This window comes from Lineus longissimus, chromosome 8 (assembly GCF_910592395.1).
Source record: "Lineus longissimus chromosome 8, tnLinLong1.2, whole genome shotgun sequence".
NCBI classification, from domain to species: Eukaryota; Metazoa; Nemertea; class Pilidiophora; order Heteronemertea; family Lineidae; genus Lineus; species Lineus longissimus.
Window position 1 is genome coordinate 19423373 of NC_088315.1, and position 22059 is coordinate 19445431.

The following is a 22059-nucleotide window of genomic DNA, read 5'->3' on the forward strand; positions in this document are numbered from 1 at the left end:
GTAGACATTATTATTGATTACGTCCAACAAGAATCTGCATTTGACCTCCGATTGGGAAAAAGACAACTGGTCGTCACTAGAATTTCGGAGGACATTAGAAATGATGTATCTAGGGACAAGTCACAAGCACAAAATACTTGGGAATGTCACAATATCAAGTACCTCGTATGTCATTCAATGTTGCCATTTTGAAATATCAGCCTGCGTCACCACCAGACGACCACTGTGACGAGGCTGGGCTAGGCTTGTGGTATGAGGCTGCACAGGTGGCAGGGTGAACTGCAGTGGCGGATTTAGGGGTTGCATATGAGTCGCAAGTCCCCCTTTAAATCTGAGAGCAACATTTCTCAGGGTGCCTCTCAACAAAGACAAATAAGACAGACAAAGAATAAACAACAATGGGCTATTGAAAAATACCATATGGAATGTTTATTATCATACACATGGTGTGTAAAACCCTGCCCTGTTAAAGCACAATTAACAAATAAAGATAAAGTCATAAGTATTATTTTCTACAACACAATATTATGATTATAATGTTAGTTTCCATGAGGTTTAAATGTCAAGAGAAAAGTCCACACTTTTCATGTCAAACTTTATATTCAGGAGCATATTTGTTCAATGTCACAAAATTGGTGTAAACGCAGAATGCTACCTCCACAACCTCAATACCAAGGAGTGATAAAGACAAATCTTTATATCTCCCAAATCTGCGACCATGGTACACAAAGAGAGATAAGAGTTAACGAGGTAAAATCTCATTTTGACCTTATCATCTTGAGACCAGTGGAAAAGATTGACTCCAGGGGGCAACCCCCATCACATGGGAATAGAAGAGCACCCTCCCCACTCCTTTTCTTGACAATTTATTTTCCATAGAACATCCCCACCCCCTTTTGAAGACATGTTTTTCATCCCCACCCCTGAGTAACAGAAAGGCCTGTAGTGGGTGGCAGGTATTTTTATAGATCTCATCAACAAAACTCCTTATAAAAAAATTTTTAGTACAAACCAAAGGATAAGCCCACCGACAAAACGGGAAACTGGGTAACTGAACTTGATCCCTATCTCACTTAAGAATTGATGGAATTAGCTACCTAGAGACTTTACATCTCTCTAATTGTCAGTCCTCCATGATGTCACGGAAAACTTCTACACCCAAAATAACTTTTGTTGCCATAATTATTTACATTTCAAACATTTTCATGATGGGAAGCATTTCTGTGTAAACATGCTGACATACAATGAAGACTAGAATTAGAAATACAGTGAAACCTCTGTTAGCGGACACCTCACTATTAAGGACAATCTCTACATCATGGACACTACTTTCAATCCAAAATTGGTTGTATCCATTCAGTTTGTCCTCTCTGATCAGGACAGCTCTCTATCACGGACAGCTCTTATCAGTCCCGAGGGTGTCCTCAATAGAAAGGTTCTACTGTGAATAAATGACAAGTAAACTACAGCAGAACTAAGGACATCCTCGGGACTGACAAATGCTGTCTTTGATAGAGAGGTGTCCTGACTACATGACCTTGTATATCAAAACAATAAAGAAGATCACAAGTTTTCAAACTTCAAGACTAGATTTCGAATGTGGCGGTAAAAATGGTTCCTCGAATGAGCTAGCTGACGATGGTGATGACAGAGGTGATGATGATGACGATGATGCTGATTCTGTCCCAGATTCTGATTCGTCAGCTGTAGGGGCAGGACGACGACGAAAATAGCGTCGCTGGATTTGATCAATCTGTAACGAAGAGACGAGTGATTTAAAATAACTTCCAATCTTCTATTCACATGCAAGACCTCTTTAACAATGTACATGATCGAGAATGCATGAAAGTCAAAACAAAAGTTCTGTTATGGTGAGCCAAACAAACCTAAATGTTAGATGGTCTATAAGATAGTGTTAAAAAGAAGTAGTTCCTGGCACAAATGACGACATTAATGGCAGTTTGTACTAAAGTTTGGGTCAATTCTCTTGGAATTGATCTGAAGGTTTGGATTATCAATAGAGAGTTCTACATCCTGCATATTCAGACTCACGAAATCACACCAAAAAAGATGTCTTTTTTTCTGACCAACTTACCCGATCTGAGAAAAATGTAGCAATGGCAAAAAGGATGAGTAGGAATACGGCAACATGAGTGAATTTACGCAGGTACTCTCGATATCCCCGCCTGAAATAAAACGAGAGACAAGATCAGCCGAGGTGAAATGCATGGCCATGAAAAAGAAAATGTACTGCACATTCTCAACTGAGTTATCGAAAGGCCACTATACCCTATAGGTCTTTCTTCTTTGCATCTGACTTGTTAAACTATCGCAGCATTTGTCCTCAAGAACATAGCAGTTTGACACAAATCTGCCTTTTTTCTCCATGGCTTCTCTTGGAGTGATATGGACTCCATCCAGGCCTCTTCCATAGGTCTTTGCAATTGGAAGGCTGCTGTGTCCCGTGCTGAAGATTTGTTATGAATTCAGTCGAACCCAGATACTGTAATCCCAGAAAGGTTTGCCGGCCTTTTGTGGAGGGCGGTTTTGATACCAGTAAGACAACCAATGGGGTGAATCGACAACGACAAACCCAATCGCGCATGCAGGATCAATAGCGCCGTTGTGATGCCACTCACCAATCTCTCAGCTCATCGACATGTTGGAATCGATTCCTGTACTCCCTAGGCAGCTCAAATTGCGACGGCTCGGGGAAGAGTGACTCGTAAAAATCAGTCAGGACCGCCTTGACTGTTTCAGCAGTGTCTTTGGAATGGTCAATGTTGTCATTTAAACAAACAAATTTTCTGAAAATTGAGATGAAATTCTGATAAGATATAACAGTGAAGAGGGTTTGCTGGTCCCAAATTGGTACTTTCCATTCAATTTGACCTCTCTAATTGGGACTCCTCTCCATTAAGGACAGCACTTGTCAGTCCCGAGGGTGTCCTCGATAGAGAGGTTCTACTGTACCTCCAAGCACAGAGTGAATGCTGAAGAAGGACAAATCCAGTCAGACTTACTTTGGGTTTTTCCGTATATCATCCAGCTGTCCTACCACCTGAGAGACATTCGTCCTGATCATCTTGAACGCTATTTCTTCTTCCATCACTAATTCATACCTGGTGAAGAAGTAGGAAAAGATTGTCAGCAGTCAATATATTGAAGTAAATCATACGAGCTTGATATCCATCCCAAAGAAAGATGTTTCAGACTCAACAGGCTTATCAGCATAGAAAAAGGGGCTGTGCATCAGACTATAAACCTAAATGTTAACTTTTTTGAAAGGGAAGCAGGATTTCGAGGTCAAACTTCACTTACTTGTATTTCGTTTCTGGTTGGAAGTTCCTGCTCATCATATCAATGAGAGGATCGCAGAAGAGGACAACATTCATGGTGATCTGAGGCTGAAATGAAAATAAAGGGTGTGCTTTAAAGGGTGTAAGTAGAACTACAATTCCTGGCTCTTTGCTACCGTTGATGGAATGAGGCAGTCCTTCATAACCTAGATCAATCAGGCAACTCCAGTCCTTCGAATGAGACTTAAAACTGAGGTTCCTTGTATCTGGTGTCAATGCCAGGGCAAGGAAAAGACCCCACCAAGTGAGAAACACGAGTAGCTTGCAATTGACTCTTCTCTGTTTAAAGATGGAGTCATGAGGCCAATATACACAATTGGTGTCTAACTGTAGTGGCACGTAAAACGCTCATCTCGCCTTTGAGGAGCACTCCCTTGAGAATAACACCTCCAAGTGCAGAGCGACTGCTGATAAAGAACAAGATGTCCCAACTTCTGTCAATCGCGGTGCCAATTAAAAGTCCTCAAAGTAGTATTCTTCTATATGAACAGACTTCAAATCTTAGAACCTTACCATTTCCTTGTCATAGTACGACTCCAGTGCCGACCTTTGCACATATTCCTTATGCTGGGCTGGGAGGGCGCTCGAACAATTCTTCAGCAACAATTCCAGGTCAACCAGAGTCTGAAAAAGATACCAGGAATAAGATGATTTGAAAGAAGCCCGTCACTGTACTCGGGATACGTCATCACAGATTAGAACAAAGTCACAACCTGCTAAGATAACATAAATTAGGACAATTCTTGTGCTGTCATATATGGAATCCTCTGTAAATGTTTCATTACATTTCTTTCAACAACAGACAAGGTAGAAATGCAAACACATCTACATGTACATCTATAGAGAAGATGGTAAAATGCTGTGTCCAATCGTTAATGGAATTCTTTGTCTTGTGTGCAATGTTTCTCAAGATTTCGATCTAAATGAAAGAGTCAATGCGATGACACTGACAAAGTTACCTTCAGATCAAGAGGGAGATCATACAATCTTGTGGCTAAGGTACGGATTTCTCTGTCGGAGAGGACACTGAAATGAAGAAAGTTTGAAGACAATCATTGGTAGTTGTTAAATTATTTGTGAAAGTTTTATGTTTGACCACGGTTGAGTGCGGAGATGGCGAGACCTCAGGCTACACACTGATCCATCGGCCATACTTCATTGTTAAAAACAGAATGCACATCTGTCATCCCAAGCCTTCGAATATAACTCTTAGAATAGTCTTCTAGCCTGTATCAGAGGAGTGTAAGATTTTACACCAAAAGTCAGTAGTGGATGATGTCTATAGATTCGATTCCAAGTGGTCGATGTCCATTGTCTCAAACACATAATATCCTAGCAACGGAAGAAAGAATGACCACGCTGAAAGTAATGATCTGTCAATGATGGATTCATTTCTTACCCTGAGTGGTCGACGTCCATCCTCTCAAACACTTCATTCACGGTGAGATTCTTTGGTTCGCCCATCACGTAATAGAAGTAAGAGAAGGCATACTGCATGTCTTTAGAGTGGCGGATACGATGAGATGATGTGACGTCCCAGTCTTTTGGAAATCTGAAAGTAGACATGTCACGCGGATGAAAATCAGAAACAGTTGACAGTTGCACATTCTTTGATGTTTAAGTTTGATGCTGCACCTCTGGCAAGCATCTGTGAATCTAACTGGTCCACACGTGTCATGTGTCCATGGTGACTATTTCATTTGACTGGATGATGACTTTGAAAACGAGTTGCTTGAACGGACACCATTTGTTGGCTACTGTACAGATGTACAGTAGCCATTAACTTACAACAGCTAACGCAATATTTAATCTACCGCTAACTGAAAATGAGCAAATTAGCCAACATTTGACAGTTTACAGAAACCCATACATCAAAGCATGAGGCAACAGTTCCCCTGTACGTCATATCGTCATCATTGATTGTTTATTTTTACTCCTCACCTTTCTTGGAGGTCCGCCATGATATGTCTGTCGATCATGTGCGGCATGTGAGCGGGAACCTTCCGTGCCGAATATCCGAATACGCGGTTGTAGATCTTGTTGACGTGGCGAAGGGAATCTGCGAATGTGTCCATCAGCTTCCTGCCCTTCAGGGCTTCTGATTCGTATTGGGAACTCGTTCGGGTCGCTTCTTCTTTCTTCTGCAAAATACGGATCAAGGTTAGAAAACTCTCTTTCAAAGAACAATTTCAGTACACTGGGTTTGTGATGGTAAAGAAATAAAAGATTGAGGTAGGTAGGCCAGAGCAGGACAACCTGTGAGATGATTGAAATGATTGAAATGATTGATCAGTTATCAATGTGAAAATGTTTGTCAGTTCAGTTGAATTGACAGTCTTAACATTTCCGACCTATAACCATTTGCACACCTGGGTTGAGTAAGGCAAGATAGACAAAGAGACCTGCCAGGAGTTTCATGCTGACTGTGGGGACTGAACTAAGGACCTCTTCACTGCTAGCCAGGAATCCGAGCCACTACTCTACAGCTCTCCTTACTGTTTTGCACTAAAGGCGGCGCCAACCAGTACGCTGCAGGGCAGAAATCAAAAATAGGCTCACTAACATTCTGTGGTCAGAACTTACCTTCAACAGACGACTAAAATATCCTTGTTTTTCCCACGGCAGGAACCCACCCACCGTCTCTGCCATCAAATCTTCGACGTCAACTCTAAACTGGTGAATCTTCCGCGTTTTATAACTTTGCACATCTTCCGTTTCTAACTTTTCTTGTTTCCGCTTTTTAACAAACTCGTCCATCGTCTTCGTATTCCGTTGAGTATTATGCACGTTTTTGGTGTTCACCACTAAATCGTCCTTATCGTCTTTCTTCTCACTGACTTCCTTATCCACAGTTCTGACTCCTGTATCTTTGGTCTCCTCTCCACCAATCATATTACCCGTCCTATGCACAGCGGGCTGAAATTTCAAAATCTTCCCGCTTATCCCATTTTCCTGAGCAACCTGTCCCATTTTATCGACCCGTTCAAAATTGTTATCACCTACAACGTCATGTTTTAAAACTTTGTTCATCAACTGAGATCCAGTCACATTTGATTTAACTTTTCCATTCCTTTTGGCATTTAGAAAGTTTTTTAACTCTCCGCCCTCGATCTTTTGGTCTGCAAATTCCCTTTTGATAGCAGACGATAAAGGATCAACCGCAGCCACATTTTCTGTAATATTCTTTCTTTCTGGTTGCGGTCTCTTCTGCAGATTAGGAACTTTACCACTGATCTTCAACTTCTGGAGATATTCCGTCCACAGTCTGTTCGCCATGATTTGATAACCTTTCTCCGTTATTTCACCTGAAAAATCGAAATATCAGACTAAACTTTTGTTTACCTCTTCTATCCACACTAGAAGTTCAAGGGCAGTAATAGCCAGCACAGAGTATGTCTTCCAAATAATCTGTTCAAGGCTCGACCATGGCGACCACCATTTTGGCTAGAACTTGAAATCCTAAAGCAATTAGAAGTCTTTCAAAATGACGTGAATGCCAATTTCAAGGGTAGGAGTCTGTTCTTTGTTTTCCAAGTCTGAATAGATATGGATTGATTCCATTTTATACCCCCCAAGGAGATTTATTCAATAAAAGTCCAAATATGACAACCTCAGCTAAAAAATGCTCTGAACTCAAGAATATCAAAATGGCGGAGCCTACCGTTTCTCTTCTCCACCAGGAGGTCATCAACTGCTGCCTGCATCTCTTCTTCGGGAAACAAATACTCTGCAAAATCAGGTGACACCTTCTGTTGGCTGGCTGGGAGAGCCGCGTGAAGGACTTTTGGATTCCTGCAAGATGAGCAAAGGAAGTATGAGTAACTTACAAAGCTACGTGCAAGATCAAAAAAATAACTAAACTTGGTTTGGTCATTTTGTCCGCTGCGTGCGGCTGACAAAAAAAACAGCATTTTTCTGCAGCATCTTCCATTCAAAAAAGCGTACTTACCTGATATCCAACGGAACATCCTTAAAGGTAAATGGTGCTTCTGTTCCATTCTTAGAAACTGTAACATTTGCGCTTTCTTCTAGGTCTACCTGTGTTGTCTGCACGGGTCTCGTATCAACAATAACATTTACCTCGAACTGCAAGGAATGTTTCTCAAATTAACAAAGGCGACTTCTAAAAGATGATCATGATATATCATATTCAAGGAAATAAATCTCATTGGTACTGATGTGCTAGTATATCAAATGAAAAGAAGGAAATTCAAAAGTGTGTCATCTCTTGTATGTTTTTCTAGTTTTTCACTTATATTTCTTATATTTCATTAAAGTACAAATTCATGACCTTTGGCTCATATCTAAACAACATTGTCTGTTACTCACTGAATTAATAGCATTTTATTTGAGCTCAATCTCTACTTACCAATTCCTTCCGTCCTGCTTTATTTACGCCTCTGAACATAAACGGCAGCTTGGTTTCGTTCATGCCGGCCAACACCAACAGATGAAACGTCTTGTAGCGCTGTGTCAAGGTTGCTGAGCGAATGACCGCACTCTCGTTGTACTTCCCCCAGTCGATGGAACCATTTCCGTAAACCGCGGTCAGATTGAAGTACATGATGGTCTCACCTACGGGTAGAAGAAGAAAAGGAAGAATAAATTGAGTTATCTATATGTAGTATACGCAAGGTTAAGCTCATGATAGAACTAACAATTGTACAGCACCTTCGAACTATTATTAATAGGTCACACCATTCATAATTACTGGTTGTCCAGCCAAATAGAAGTGCAGTCATACACAATGCGGTAGTGCAGTTACCATGAATGCAACTTGGCATATAATGTATTTGCAAGAGTTGTAGGCCTACAAGTTCTTGCAAGTTCTTTCTCACTCTTCAGAGCAGTTATGATGAATTTCAATGATCTAGAAAACAACCGTTTTTTCGGGATTACTGGATCAATGACAATATAATCTTATCTCAAATTCTGTGGACTTCCACATGATGAAATATCACTGATTACTGATATTATGACACTATCTAATATAAAGATATGAATATCGTCAAAATCCAAAGAGTCACTTGGTGGAAGCAGGCCACACCAGTTCATGATTAGTAAACAAATGTTTACTATATATGTCAATATTATCTGAAAATTAGGCCAGATAGTTTGTAATAATTGATCAGGATCCCGGGACTTTGTATGACCTATTTGCAATCCTGTGCATTCCTTCATTCATTCGCTCGTTAAAATTGCTTTTTAAAACACTATATAGTTTTGGCAGCAACTATATTCTTGGGGACTTATTTGAACCTGGCAGTAGCAGCCCTTGGGGAGGAGCTCTGGCCACCTGGAACCTGCAGCAAGGACCAGCTTTTCGTTGACCAGAACAAATCATGACAGACGACTGCATTTGTCACCAGGATTGTCCATATAAGATTGAGGATGCAGAAGAGGAAGAAGAAGAAAACGCTGTCAGGGTGATGATGTATCGAAGCGACATGAAATTTGACAGAACAGATGAGAAAGGAGGCGTCCAAGATGATACCAAGGTAGGCGAAGGACAGTCATTGCTTTCAATACATGAACCTCGGCACACCCTGTACATCAAAGTGTGGGCTCTTCTAATCAAGGTACAGGCTTTTTTAGCTCAGCTGCCAACGTCAGCGGAGCTAGTACAATAGTTATTCGAATGGTGTCCGTCCTTTCATCCATCCATCCTTCCATCCATCTGTGGACAAAATTGGGCATTTTGTAACTGTTAGACCTAGGCACTTCAAATCTGAACAGCACAAGATATGCTTATTGAGATATGATATTGGTTTAATATGCCAAAAATCATCAATAATTTTAAAATTTTGTTTTTGGACTTGTGCACCTTCGGACTCGTGCACTTTCGGACTCGTGCACCTTCGGACTCGTGCACCTTCGGACTTATGGACCAGTGATCTTTGAATTTCGCGGTTCGAGGCAACACGTGTGCAGCCTGAGCAACCAATCTTGACACTAAAGTCGCCTCTGGTACAGGCTAGTTGCCACCAACTTGAAATGCAGTACCGCGGATATAGAAAGGGAAAGACTAATTTGATTTGTAAAAAGGCTAACGCATCACTACTAAGGCCGCAAAGAATGATTGCTGCCCTACGCTGCATTTATAGTTCTCAATAAAATCACCATGCCCCAGAAAGAGTTAACTTTTATTTATAAAGATCATGATATTTTGTTATTAATTTATAAAATAAAACGTTTATGTGATAAATAGTTGCACTAATTCGGCCTGAATAAGACTTACAGAATCTCAGGATGCCGATATCAGAAATGGCGGCAATTCATCAATTTTTTAAATCAGTGTCAGAAATTCGGCACTGTGTGGAGTTTGCCAAGAAACGTAGACGACATCCATTTTGTTGATTGTGAAGTGATGATTTGAAGGAATAAAATCACATGGAATCAATGTATAAATCGATCAAACGGTCAACAAACCAGGTGAGATGTCTTGATTAGATTCTTGTGATTGGTTTAAGGTTATCAGTTTTTTTTCATTCTCGATAGTTTCTCAAAATTTTGACCGTGATTGGAAGGTGGTTCGGCTTGCATGGCTTGGAATGGATTGGAATAGGCTATAGGCTATTGGTTGGTGCAAAGCGCAGTTGTGATACTGATTAAACTACCCAACGAATCTCTGCGTGGGGTTCGATTATAACTGAAGAACAATAAAAAGACAACTTTTAGCAGATTTTGTCAGAAATTATGCGATATCCATTCCATTTGACGTTCCCAAAGATTTGAGAATCTGGTTAAAAAATGGCGGATTGCCTGAGTCAAGCGTATTCAGGCCGGAACCTTTCGTCAAAATGTGTGCTCTAAACACATTTTAATGGCTTAAATTTACCCAGTCTCTACTCATGGGGTAAACTTTCACTGAGAATAATTACTTTAACTTCGTTATATATGTCATGAGTGCTGATATCAACGATTTTTTAGATCGTTTTTCTGAGTGTGAAGTCACCGCTGTAGAAATGTACAAATTCAAATTCAAATTAGTTTATTAATCAAAAGGCCCGGAGGGCAAAGGTACACATGGTACAATAGAAATACAATGATTTTGATTGAAAGTACATAAGACATACAAAGGATACATGACAAAAGTAACAATATAAAGTCTACTACCGGGGTCAAACCTGGAGTAGATACTAGTAGGTGGGAGAGAGGAGGTCCTTATTTTATGCGATCAGAAAAGCATTTCTGTAAAAATGATGATAGCTTCTGACAAATTCCAGGGTCCTCATTTGAAAGAAGCCAGATAAACTTATTTCCTGGTGAGAGACCTGAAAAGTTGATGTTGTTCTCATTGATAACTGAGAAAAAATCGTTCCTTGAAGCATCATATTTTGGGCAGGCAGTTAGAAAGTGAACCTCGTCTTCTATTGAAGTCCCATCACAAGAACACACCCTCTCTTCAACTTTAAGTTTTTTGTATCTACCTCTTTCAATGGCTAGATCAGTAAACGCATGTAGGCCTATAGACAATGATAGATACACGCACAGTAGAGTGAGTGTAGAAAATGTACACACGAATGTACACAAACCTGCTAAATTATCATCTGGGGTCGCCTACTGTGAATCTATATTTCCTGTCATTTTGGTTAAAAATTACAATCCCCAATCAGAAATGACATAGTTTGATCGCATTCAACTATGAATCCATTCATTGAACAGTGGCGCTGCCTTAATCAACCTTACCGTAATACCGATGACCTTTTTTGGGCCATGAATGGGGCCGGGGGGATTGTCAAGACAAGTCGTTCCAATAGCGTCTAATTAGTTGTTGGTCTTATAGTTATATTATAAAACTTTGTCAGCAAATTTAAAATATTTTCTCATCATGTTTTACAGGGATGATCGATAGCTGCTTTTCAACGTTTTTGATGACCACATCACAGATGACCGAGAGAGGAGCTGTGCTACACTCATACCCGAGGAACCGAAGGAACACCTTGCACCTCCCATCCAACATCTGTGCTCACCCGTGCTGTAATCAGAAGATTCTAATATTTCATTGATTCTTTTCTCCTGTAAAACTTAACTCAAAATAGATTAAATAAAGAAAACAATATGTCTGTGGCAGTTGGTTTACAAAAAATATCAGTGTATCTATTTTTACTCGCTATCAATGTTGGGTAAAAAATCGTACCCCTTGGATTGGTGCTTGACTGGTTGGTAGTGGTCTTCGAGCTTGATTGGACCATGTTCAGTCAGTGGACTAATTTGTCACAACCAACCTACACTTCAATCAAAGGAATTGATGTAAAAGTCCAGACTGTTTCTGGTGGTGACCACTCATCTACTTGGTTTGTCTCAATCTGCAGTTCAAACACAGGTCCAGACTGTCTTTACTGCTTGCTCCAAGGTTGTGGCCATGCATCTACTGGGCTGGTTTGTCTGAACCTTCACTTCAAACACTTTGATTTTAAGGTCCAGACTGCCTTTACTGCTTGCCCCAAGGACGGTTGTGATCATGCATGCATCGACTGGATTGGTTTTTCACGACCTGTACTTCAAAGGAATTGATACAACGGTCAATACTGCATTTACTAGTTGTCCTAGGTCGTGACCATGCATCTAGTGGACTGGTTTGTCTCAAGTTGAACTTCCAACGGATTTGATATAAAGGTCCAGATTGCAGTTGCTGGTCGTGTCCTGGATTGTGACCATGCATCTGCCGGGTTGTGACTGTCGAAGGAACCATCGCAACTAAACACCTCAAGAAAAGTAAGTCCCCCCTTAAAATTGGTCAGAATTTCTGAAGTATCGACGACGATGCAATGAAAATGGCAGGACATCATCATACCAACATTAGGCATAATGGGTGAGAAGGACAAGGGCCTACCTATTGGTATGCATGGATGGGACCACATTGATCCCGATCATTTTGTATTTAGACAAGAATTATTTAAACGACATTTGGATTCACTCCGATTGCATGTAGCTTTTTCCTGTTGTCTAAATGGCCCTATATGCGGCATGCAACATCAGGTGTACAGCCTGGCTCAATAATATCAATGCCTGTCACTAACACTCTTCCCAAAGTTTAAAATCAGCTGAGCGCCAGGCCCTTGAGCCTCTTGTTTATTGTGACAAAGGCAGTTTCTGCCACAATTTCAAAATTTTGCCATTCTTATGGTTTTCAAGCCATTTAGGGTAAGATTCGAGTCTTCAGGCCTTGAATTTAGAGTTTATTGGTGTTCCAATTTTAGAGTTATCGATTCTTTATACAAGACTATCTTAAGACACTTTTTGCTTTTTTTGGCAGAGTAGACCGGAGGCCTCCTTGGTTCAAGCAATACGTCAACACGATGAACCCACGATAAAATCTCTACTCGATCACGGCACAGACCCACACAAAAAGGACCCAGACATCTCCAACCTCAGTCCATTTGAATATGCAGTTCTGGAACACACCACTAGGTGGCAGACGCAGATGAAAATACTCCGTCTGCTCCTTGATCATGAAAAAATAATTCCGGAAGACGAGCATTTGCATGTCATCCTACAGGCGGCCATTTTTGTTGGAGACGAAGATAAAGTCAGACGTTATCTCGATTTGGGAGCAGACGTTAATCGTACTGATCCAAGAATTGGCGGGCTGCCACCATTGGGCAGTGCTATACTCGCCGATTACAACAAAAATCATCCAAAAATCGCCGAAATTTTGCTGCGGCATGGTGCGTTAGTTAACCCACATCAAAACAGCGCAGACCACTTAGACACGGATCTGGGACAATTCCAAGAATATCAGTTCAGTCGGTGCTGGAGTTCACACCTCAAAGGACTTGTTACACGGCCAACTTGTCGCCTCATCGAGGCAGGAGGACGTGCGAGAAGTTTTGATGGAAAGTTGGTGAAATTATTAACATACATGCATCCAACTGGTGGAAATTTGATTTTTAGCGACACCTCAAATATAGTCAAGGCGTTAGTTCTTTCCGGGACTTTATCACGGGGAGAAATTAAGGAGTTATACGACGCGTGTAAAATAACAACGACGTACAAATCCGCTGAAGGATTTCTGCGAAACTTTTTGACCAGTGGTGCAACTCTGATGGAGCTTTGCCGCATTAAACTCCGGGAAGAAATCGCCCCGCCATTGTTTGTGAACGTCTTGTCACCTGATCTGTGCCTACCACCTGATCTGAGAAAGTACCTCGTCGATCTAACTAGTTAGGTAGAACGTTTTACCAGTTTAGTTTTTCAAGAAGTATCAAGGATTACATTATAGGCCACAAGATTTATGGGAATGAGCCACTGAAAGTATGTTCAGGAGGTCGAATTTAAAACTTTAGAAAATTGAACTTAAATTGAGACAAATGTGAATAGTTGTGTCATTGGGAAGCACTTTTCAGAAAGAGAAGACAACACGTATCTTCTTCACGGAGCAACCTGAAGAGAAATTGTCAACACTGCGGTGTTGCCAAACAGATCTGCAAGGGGGAGCAGTCTCTGTTCAGGGCACCTTAGGAGGTCGATTTATGTACCAGAAAAACAAGAGGCCAGGTGAAACAAGGGTGAACCAATCACATCTTGTGAGATCCATGACATCATTGAGACGTTATTTGCTGGCTCTGTTAGCTTTTACCGCACGTTGTGTGACGTCATTCACGTCATCAACTGCTGATGCTGTTTTAACAATGTTCACATGAGCCGTGAAAAGATACACGCCTCACTCTGTAATCTACAGGGTGTCATGAAAAGTCAGCATCCTCATTCATCACTCACCTTTCGGGGCGATATACTGATGTTCTCCTGGAGTAATATCAATCTTATGTATCTGGTGGAAGTTTTTATCACCGCAGTCGCCAGCGTCAAAACCACACGCCTTCACGTTGCACGCCTGGTCACAGAAACGATCGGCTATCCAGCTATTGGCACAGCCAGTAGCACAATACACTGAAAAGCGAACCAAATTGGTGTTTACAGTATGTGTATATTTGTATGCACAATGACAATGCTGAAATACAATGCTCAAATTCAATTACAAATTTCAAATTTTTAACAAACGGCTTAGGCCTTTAAAGTGAAGAAGGAACCGGGAGTGTAATTTATTTTCAACTAATTATCATAAACCATGGTAGAGTTACAAAAAACTAATTTCGTTTCAAACTTACTTTTTTCCGATGTGTGGGCCCAATTTTGTGCGAAGTTCTGACTGAGTGCGCCGCCGCCGATCTGCATCTGGTTCGACCCGCCCGCAGCACAGTCACCGCCGTCCCATTCACATTCCGTGTTGTTACACGCCTTGTCGCAGTAGCCATCTTTAATCCACGTCGACGGGCAGCCTTCGCGGCAGTTTGGGACGGGCCATGTGAGGTAGATCTAAAGGATGGAAACCAGCATATGTGACTCGTAATAGCAAAATGAGGTACATGTTGCACAGAAGATGAACCAAAGTGACACCAGGAGATAATGCCATAAACTGATGTGCTCAGATTTTTACGAAAGGTAGACAACTTTGAAGTAAACAACCAGTCCGTCTCAACCTGCCAAGCTCCGAGCAACATGGGCTTGGTTTTGTTGTAACGGGTTACATATGTGACCACCTCAGGCTAATTGACAACATGTGATTACATAACTCAATATAATCACGGCCTGATGAGTGAAGCAATGCACACCAACCTTCTGTCCGCGAGCTTGTGTGTAGAAGTCATCAGGCCACACCTCTTTACCAAACATGACATCATCGTTCATGTAGATGAACTTATCGGAGAGGCCCGGGATCCGATGGAGGTGACTCTCTATCGCAGGCGACGCAAAGTTAGGGAGGTGACTCTTATTGACAAAGATATCCTGTAAAGGTTCAGAAAAATTCAGGAGGTGAGTGGTTGATCAGATGTGTCCACTACGGTTAGGCACCAATTGTGTTGATTGGACTACTGAGTCCCTTTTGGCCAGTGGCAGAGTCCATAGCAAGCTACTCTTGTTTCTCACTTGTTGGGGACTTTGCTTCCACTGACAAAGACACCGGGTACCAGGACCCTCAGTTTCACATACGGTCTACACCTGGTGTGGGCAAGGGGTACAGTACTCAATGAAACGGCCAGGGGCCATTGTGCTCACCGTATACATCTTTTAGTAGGCAGGATCATGCTTAGTTTAGAGGTGAATATGGTGAACACAATCAGGCATGAAGACTTTTTTTAGATGTGTATTGATGTCAAGTAATAAGACAGGGCAGTATATACAAGTTTATGATCCAACCAATAATTGTCTATGACATCAACAAGATCAATATCGGGTGATTGCTAAGAGTCCCTGCAATAAAAAATTCATCGAAAAAAAGTCATTAATAAGCAAGATATTGCACGTCTTACTTTTTCAGTTTTGACCCCCTGGTGGCCAAATCAAGAATCAGATGAGGCCAAAATTCGGTGTCAGAGATTATCTGATGTAGGGGGTTACATGTACCAACTTTCAAGTTCATAGCTTCAGCAGTTAAGAAATGTGCCATAGTTACACTCTAATGGCCAATTTACGCCATTTGACCTCTGTGACCTAGAAAAGGAGGTCAAATCCAAAAATCGTAGGACATGTGGTGTATCCTTGCTAGAAGTCCCTGCCATAAAAATTTTATCGAAAACAATTCACTCAAATAAGCAAGATATTGCACTTCTTCCTTTTTCCATTATGGCCCCCTGGTGGCCGAATAAAGAATCAGATCAGGCCAAAATTCGGCATCAAAGGTTATCTGATGTAGGGGGTTATATGCACCAAGTTTCAAGTTCATAGCTTTACTGGTTAAGAAACGTGCCATAGTTTACACTCCAATGGCCAATTTACGCCATATGACCTCTGTGACCTTGAAAAGTAGGTCAAATTGAAAACCCGTAAGACATGTGATGTATTCTTCCTAAGAGTACCTACCATAAAAATTTTATCGAAAACAAGTCACTTATAAGCGAGATATCACACTTTTTAGATATCCACTTTTGGCCCCCTGGTGGCAAAGTTATGAATCAGATCAAACTGAAATTCAGCACCAGAGGCTATGTGATATAGGGGGTTATATGTACCAAGTTTCAAGTTCATAGCTTTAGTGGTTAAGAAACGTGCCATAGTTTACACTCTAACGGCCAATTTCGCCATATGACCTCTGTGAACTTGAAAAGTAGGTCAAATTAAAAACCCGTATGATATAAGATGTATATTTGCTATGAGTACCTACAACACAAGTTTCATCGAAAACAAGTCACTAATAAGCGAGATATCACACTTTTTAGATATCGACATTTGGCCCCCTGGTGGCCAAGTTGAGAATCAGATCGGACCGAAATTCAGTGTCAGAGGTCACCTGACCTAGGGGGTGCTGTGTACAAAGTTTTAAGTTCATAGCCCTAGCGGTTAAGAAACGTGCCACTGTTTTTTAAATAGGATACGACGACGGACGATGACGACGGACGACGGACACTGCGGTATTACATAAGACTCCCCTACAGTGAGCCAAAAATCAAGAAAATGTAAGATACAAGTCAGAAAAGACAAAAGGGAAAAGATAAAAAATAATAAAATAAAAAAATATTTTTGGCCGTCCCTGACCGGGGTTTGAACTCACGACCTTTGGATTGCCACAACACGAAAAACACAAAACATGCAATTTCGGCCATATCTGTGTCTGCGTTGTGACCTCTGTGACCTCGACAAGAAGGTCAAATTATAAACCCATATGATATATGATGTATCCTTGCTATGAGTACCTACCACAAAAGTTTTATCGAAAACAAGTCATCAATAAGCGAGATATCACACTTTTTAGATATCCACATTCGACCCCCTGGTGGCCAAATTGAGAATCAGATCGGACCGATATTCAGCACAGGAGGTTATCTGATATAGGGGGTTATATGTACCAAGTTTCAAGTTCATAGCTGTGGCGGTTGAGAAACGTGCCATAGTTACACTGAAACAGCCAATTTATGCCATTTGACCTCTGCAACCTTGAAAAGTACGTCAAATTAAAAACCCGTACGATATATGATGTATCCTTGCTATGAGTACCCACCACGAAAGTTTTATTGAAAACAAGTTATTGATAAGCGAATTATCACACTTTTTAGGTATCCACATTCGGCCCCCTGGTGGCCAAGTTGAGAATCAGATCAGACCGAAATTCAGCACCAGAGGTTATCTGGTATAGGGGGTTATATGTATTAAGTTTCAAGTTCATAGCTGTGGAGGTTCAAAAACGTGCCATAGTTACACTGAAACAGCCAATTTACGCCATTTGACCTCTGTGACCTTGAAAAGTAGGTCAAATTAAAGACCCGTATGATATATGATGTATCCTTGCTATGAGTACCTACCACAAAAATTTTATTCCAAACAAGTCATTAATAAGCGAGATATCACACTTTTTAGATATCTACATTCGGCCCCCTGGTGGCCAAATTAAGAATCAGATCGGACCGAAATTTAGTGTCACAGGTCATCTGACCAAGGGAGTCCTGTGTACAAAGTTACAAGTTCATAGGCTTAGCGGTTAAGAAACGTGCCACTGTTTTTGAAACAGGATACGACGACGACGACGACGGACGACGACAGACGACGACGGACGACGGACACTGCGGTATTGTAAAGACTCCCCTACGGTGAGCCAAAAATCCTGCGGTAGCGAAAGGTTAAACAGTATTTCAAATCATACTTACGTTATGAGTGACTAGAGTGAGGCGAGGGTGGTCCAGGTTCAACCACGACGGGATCTGCCCGTTCGTCACAATGAAGATATGGCGCACCCAGGGAGCATTTTTTTCAATCGACCGCAGCGAATAACGAAGCTCCTGAAATGAATAGAATAATCGGTGATTCTCCCTTGAAAGGGGTGGTGAAGGGACGAGATCGTTTTCATCTGGTGCTGATCTAAGATTCAAAGTCATCAAGGGTAAAATAGTCTACTTACCTCGTTATCAGCAAATCTATGAGCAGCATATTCTTCCGATAAAGCGTCCTGGAAAACAAAACAAAAACTGTTATGGCACACATTGCAATGGAGTTAACCCTGTGGGACTAACTAGCGATGATAGCTGATGCTTTTCCACGATCTCCATGAGAATATTTTAGACAGTGGGTGTCGGCAAAAGTCACTGAAATCAAAGAACAAGCACAACTGTCCCACTTTTTGAGAGTCTAGGTCCAAGGCTTCAGTTCTGAAATTTCTCCAAGTAAATAAGTAAGAAATCTGGTACCACATTGGAGATCTATATAACTGGTAACTGAACGCAATCATTCCCTTTTTGTCAACAGTTTAATGGTATTTATCGTGAAACTTTTGCAGAGCTAGTGCCACCTATGGAGAGGGGAGGAAACAACTCACCACGTTCAGATCCCACACTATGTTAGCAGCATTCATTGAGGGCTCTTTACCACCGATCGTCAGATTGCCGTCCTAGAAAAGAAAGTAGACAATTAACTTATTCTTTTTCTTCTTCTGCGTTCAGCTGGTTAAACTTTCTTATTGTTTGTTCTTACATTTTTTCTTAGGATGGCCACATATCTCTGTTTGAATTAACTACTGGCATTGGGTGAAGCCAATCGTTGCTTTTTAACAAAATTACTGATAAAAACAGGTCGCTTTTTAAGGGCAACCAATTGTTTGGTGCTGTTGACTTAGTTCTTTTCATAAAAGTAGTCATGAGATCTGAACCTACCTGCAGCAAGCTTTCAAAGTCGGCCTTATTTGGGACATGTAGCACAGCCACACCCTGCTGTTCGTTAATCTCAATCTGAAACAAACAAGTGAGAAATGTTACTAAAGTTACTAAACCAACCTTCCAGTGTTCTCCACGAGGCCATCTGTCAGGGCGGCTCATCCTACCTTGGCAGCTTAGCTCCCTTCCTGGGAAGAGCCACCCTACCTTGCTCTAGATGTTGTAAAGGGTTTCTATAGGGCCACCCTACCTTAAGTTGCTGGCCAACCAACCTTGTGTTGCACTCTGGCAAACCTTCATTAATATCGAGGGTGCCAACATACCGTGAGAAAACCACATGGAGAACCCCGACCTTCTGCTGCATTACATGTAATCTTTGCTAAAAACAAACAACTGGCACCTAGGAAAAGCGGGGAGCCCCAATTTTGAAACAAAAACTGCCAAAACGAATTTGTAATTGCAACACTGTCGAATATGCGTACCACTTCTTTAGGGGTGACATCACCCAGGCACTGACCTTGGTAATTGATTTCTTGTACTTCTCCGGAAATTTCTGTTTGAGTTCGCCAGCCGAGAGTTTATCCGAGAATCCCGACATCATGATGATGTCATTTAGTAGGACGCTGCGATGAACCGTCCAATCACTTGTCTGAAATTTTGAAATTAGGAAAGCGTTGAGAGTGCGCTGAGATTCAAACCAATGCCCTCTCTCTTTGCAAGTCCATCCTTCTAAGATATTTAGCAGCAAGTCTGAGGATCTCGCATTTCCAATGTTTACTGAAAATGACTTACATAATGTAGGAACCAACTCGAAATTCAGAATCCAGAAAAACGCCAAATTTTCACAACTTCTTATTTTGGCCAAAAAATCAAAATCCAAAAAATTCACAATTCTTATTTTGGTACATGTAGATAACAAATCTCCTTTCACATTTTTCCATCAAAAAATATTTTTTTGTGATTTTCATGAAATCTTCAAAAATAAATCACTTCCTAAAATTTTGCACAGTGTACAGCACTAAAGAAATTTGTAGTATAGTCGAGATTTTCAATTTACGACTGCTGCTCCATGAGACACTCACCAAGTATCCCTTTGCTGCTGTAAAGTTTGTTTTCCCGATTTTCATATTCAATTTGAGTATTTCGTCCACTTCAGAGTCCTTTTCGAACACGAATATCGTTCGATTCCCAGCAACGTCCGTATTGATGTGGAAAAATTTGAGCACCTTTTCAAACGGGCTGTAAATCCGTGTTAATTTCTTGAGGTTGATGTTGTCAGGGAGAGGTGGAGTGAGTACGACCATGTTTGCAGGAACACATTGAGAAAATGAGCATTCTTTGCTGAAAGGAAAAGTAAACCGATTAGGACAGGGAGGCTTGTTCAGGAAATAGCCTTGCATTGATTTCCAGTGGGCGCGAGGAAAGCATTTTTGTAATCAGCTCATCATTTTCATCTATCTTGAAGCGCAGAGGCGATCGGAAAATTCTGTACACTTTGAGTTTTAAAAATATTCTTACTTTTCAGGACTAATTGTTGATTCAGATCTGAAAGAGGAAATATCAAATCTTTATAGAGTAAATATGGAGAAAAGAATCGCTGCTAGTTAACACACTAGGGAAGATGATGTGAAAATATGTTCGAGAAAAACTACAGTCACAATGACTTTCATTTTCAAAGATCAAAGATTTGTAGTCCCAAAACTGGGCTCAACACTAAGAGATGATAAACCTGTAAGAAAAGGGGCAAAACCAACACTAAAGGTGCAAATTGCCTTGTGAAGTGATGAGTCATAACAAAGGCAAAAAGGCAAATGCAGTCCTCAGTTGAAAGGTCTGCAGAGTATCCCTTACTTAGTCAGATTGAGCTCCCCCTCCATTTTTGCCTTGAAGCGTTTGAGATCGGCAAGCAGACGTGGATCGGTGCCGTTCACCCACGTGTACACAACATCTATCGGAACAGGAAGACAAAGTCTGGAAAGGAATGGGAGAGGATTTAGTGTAAAAATGACGGAAAAAACTTTGGATTTGAGACCAGACATCTTGTACTCAGAAGATGATTCTGTTGTAAGATAGATACGAGAAGTGCTGCACAAGTTTTTAGCAAGTTCTGTGGTCTTGTGGGTTTCCGGGGGCAACTACGAGTGCGACACGACAACTTCACCCACTGGTCCCACTGACACGAACCATTGATTTGGCGATTAAGGTTGGTAAGTGTGAGCGGAAATCAGAACTATCTTTGCCGAGTTCCTCCCAAGTTTACCTTGAAGGAGAAAAGACTAACCTGCTTTGGTATGATTTGCCAGCGATGTTGTCACTATACGAACTGAACACAGCAGCATATTTTTCTTTACTCCATTCCAAAGTCACCTGAAAAAGTAGACATTCAGAAAAAAGTTGTACGATGGAAAAAGGCGGAGGATTATAGATATTCTTGCACCTTTTGCAGGTGGTCCTTCAAGGTCGTTCAGAACATTTTTATCACCAGTGCGACTATACTCTGTTGACGAGGAAAGCACTTAATTGAATTGGAAGAAGAAGAAGATGAAGAAGAAGGGGGCCGGAAGAAGCCAGGCAAACCTAAATTAGCCACAACGGCGCAAGGAACAAAAGAACAAGTGGTGTGTGGCCATGCGGTCTTTTGTTTGTGAGTTGTTTGTTGTGGCCCACAATGGCTTTACTGCACAGAGGAACGACAATTACTGACAAAATTAACAACTTGAAAAATGTACATAAAAATGTACACACTGAAGCAGTGCATTTACCTCTCCAAATTGAAGTGCTGAAATAATCACCAAAGTGAGACCAGCAAGCACAACATACGTCCCATATCGATGCGACAACACATCGTACGTCTGCTTCTGCAGCAGTTTACACAAGGTGGAATAAACCATATTGACTAGATTATGTAGGAAATCATCGAAATAAGAAAAATTATTAGGCAAAAATCCGAATTTCAGGAGGCTGCCATGTTGGAAATTTCCAGATCATGGGCATTAGGTCTAAATATTTTCTTCATAAAAAACAAAAAATATCGCTTTTATCCCATTTTTTTACTTTAA

General features: G+C 41.1%; 2 protein-coding genes across 2 annotated transcripts; one reads left to right on the top strand and one right to left on the bottom strand.

The window, feature by feature from the left end:
• Positions 1-428: 428 nt before the first annotated feature.
• LOC135492115 (N-acetylglucosamine-1-phosphotransferase subunits alpha/beta-like) lies at positions 429-21972 on the bottom strand. The gene is made up of 26 exons (XM_064778306.1): positions 21763-21972; positions 21282-21367; positions 20852-20971; positions 20519-20545; positions 20083-20341; positions 19518-19649; positions 19001-19075; positions 18667-18738; positions 18253-18300; positions 18002-18133; positions 14979-15149; positions 14471-14678; positions 14082-14252; positions 7729-7934; positions 7309-7445; positions 7021-7151; positions 5943-6664; positions 5301-5500; positions 4759-4911; positions 4319-4385; positions 3873-3983; positions 3322-3407; positions 3024-3122; positions 2640-2807; positions 2096-2186; positions 429-1753 (listed from the first exon to the last, which is right to left on the bottom strand). Exons 1-26 carry the CDS (start codon positions 21889-21891, stop codon positions 1574-1576), a joined length of 3981 nt encoding a protein of 1326 aa, XP_064634376.1. The 5' UTR covers positions 21892-21972; the 3' UTR covers positions 429-1573.
• On the top strand, positions 8544-14086 carry LOC135492116 (uncharacterized). Its single transcript, XM_064778307.1, has 2 exons — positions 8544-8857; positions 12619-14086. The coding sequence occupies exons 1-2, from the start codon at positions 8702-8704 to the stop codon at positions 13528-13530; spliced, it is 1068 nt and encodes a 355-aa protein (XP_064634377.1). The 5' UTR covers positions 8544-8701; the 3' UTR covers positions 13531-14086.
• Positions 21973-22059: the final 87 nt, after the last annotated feature.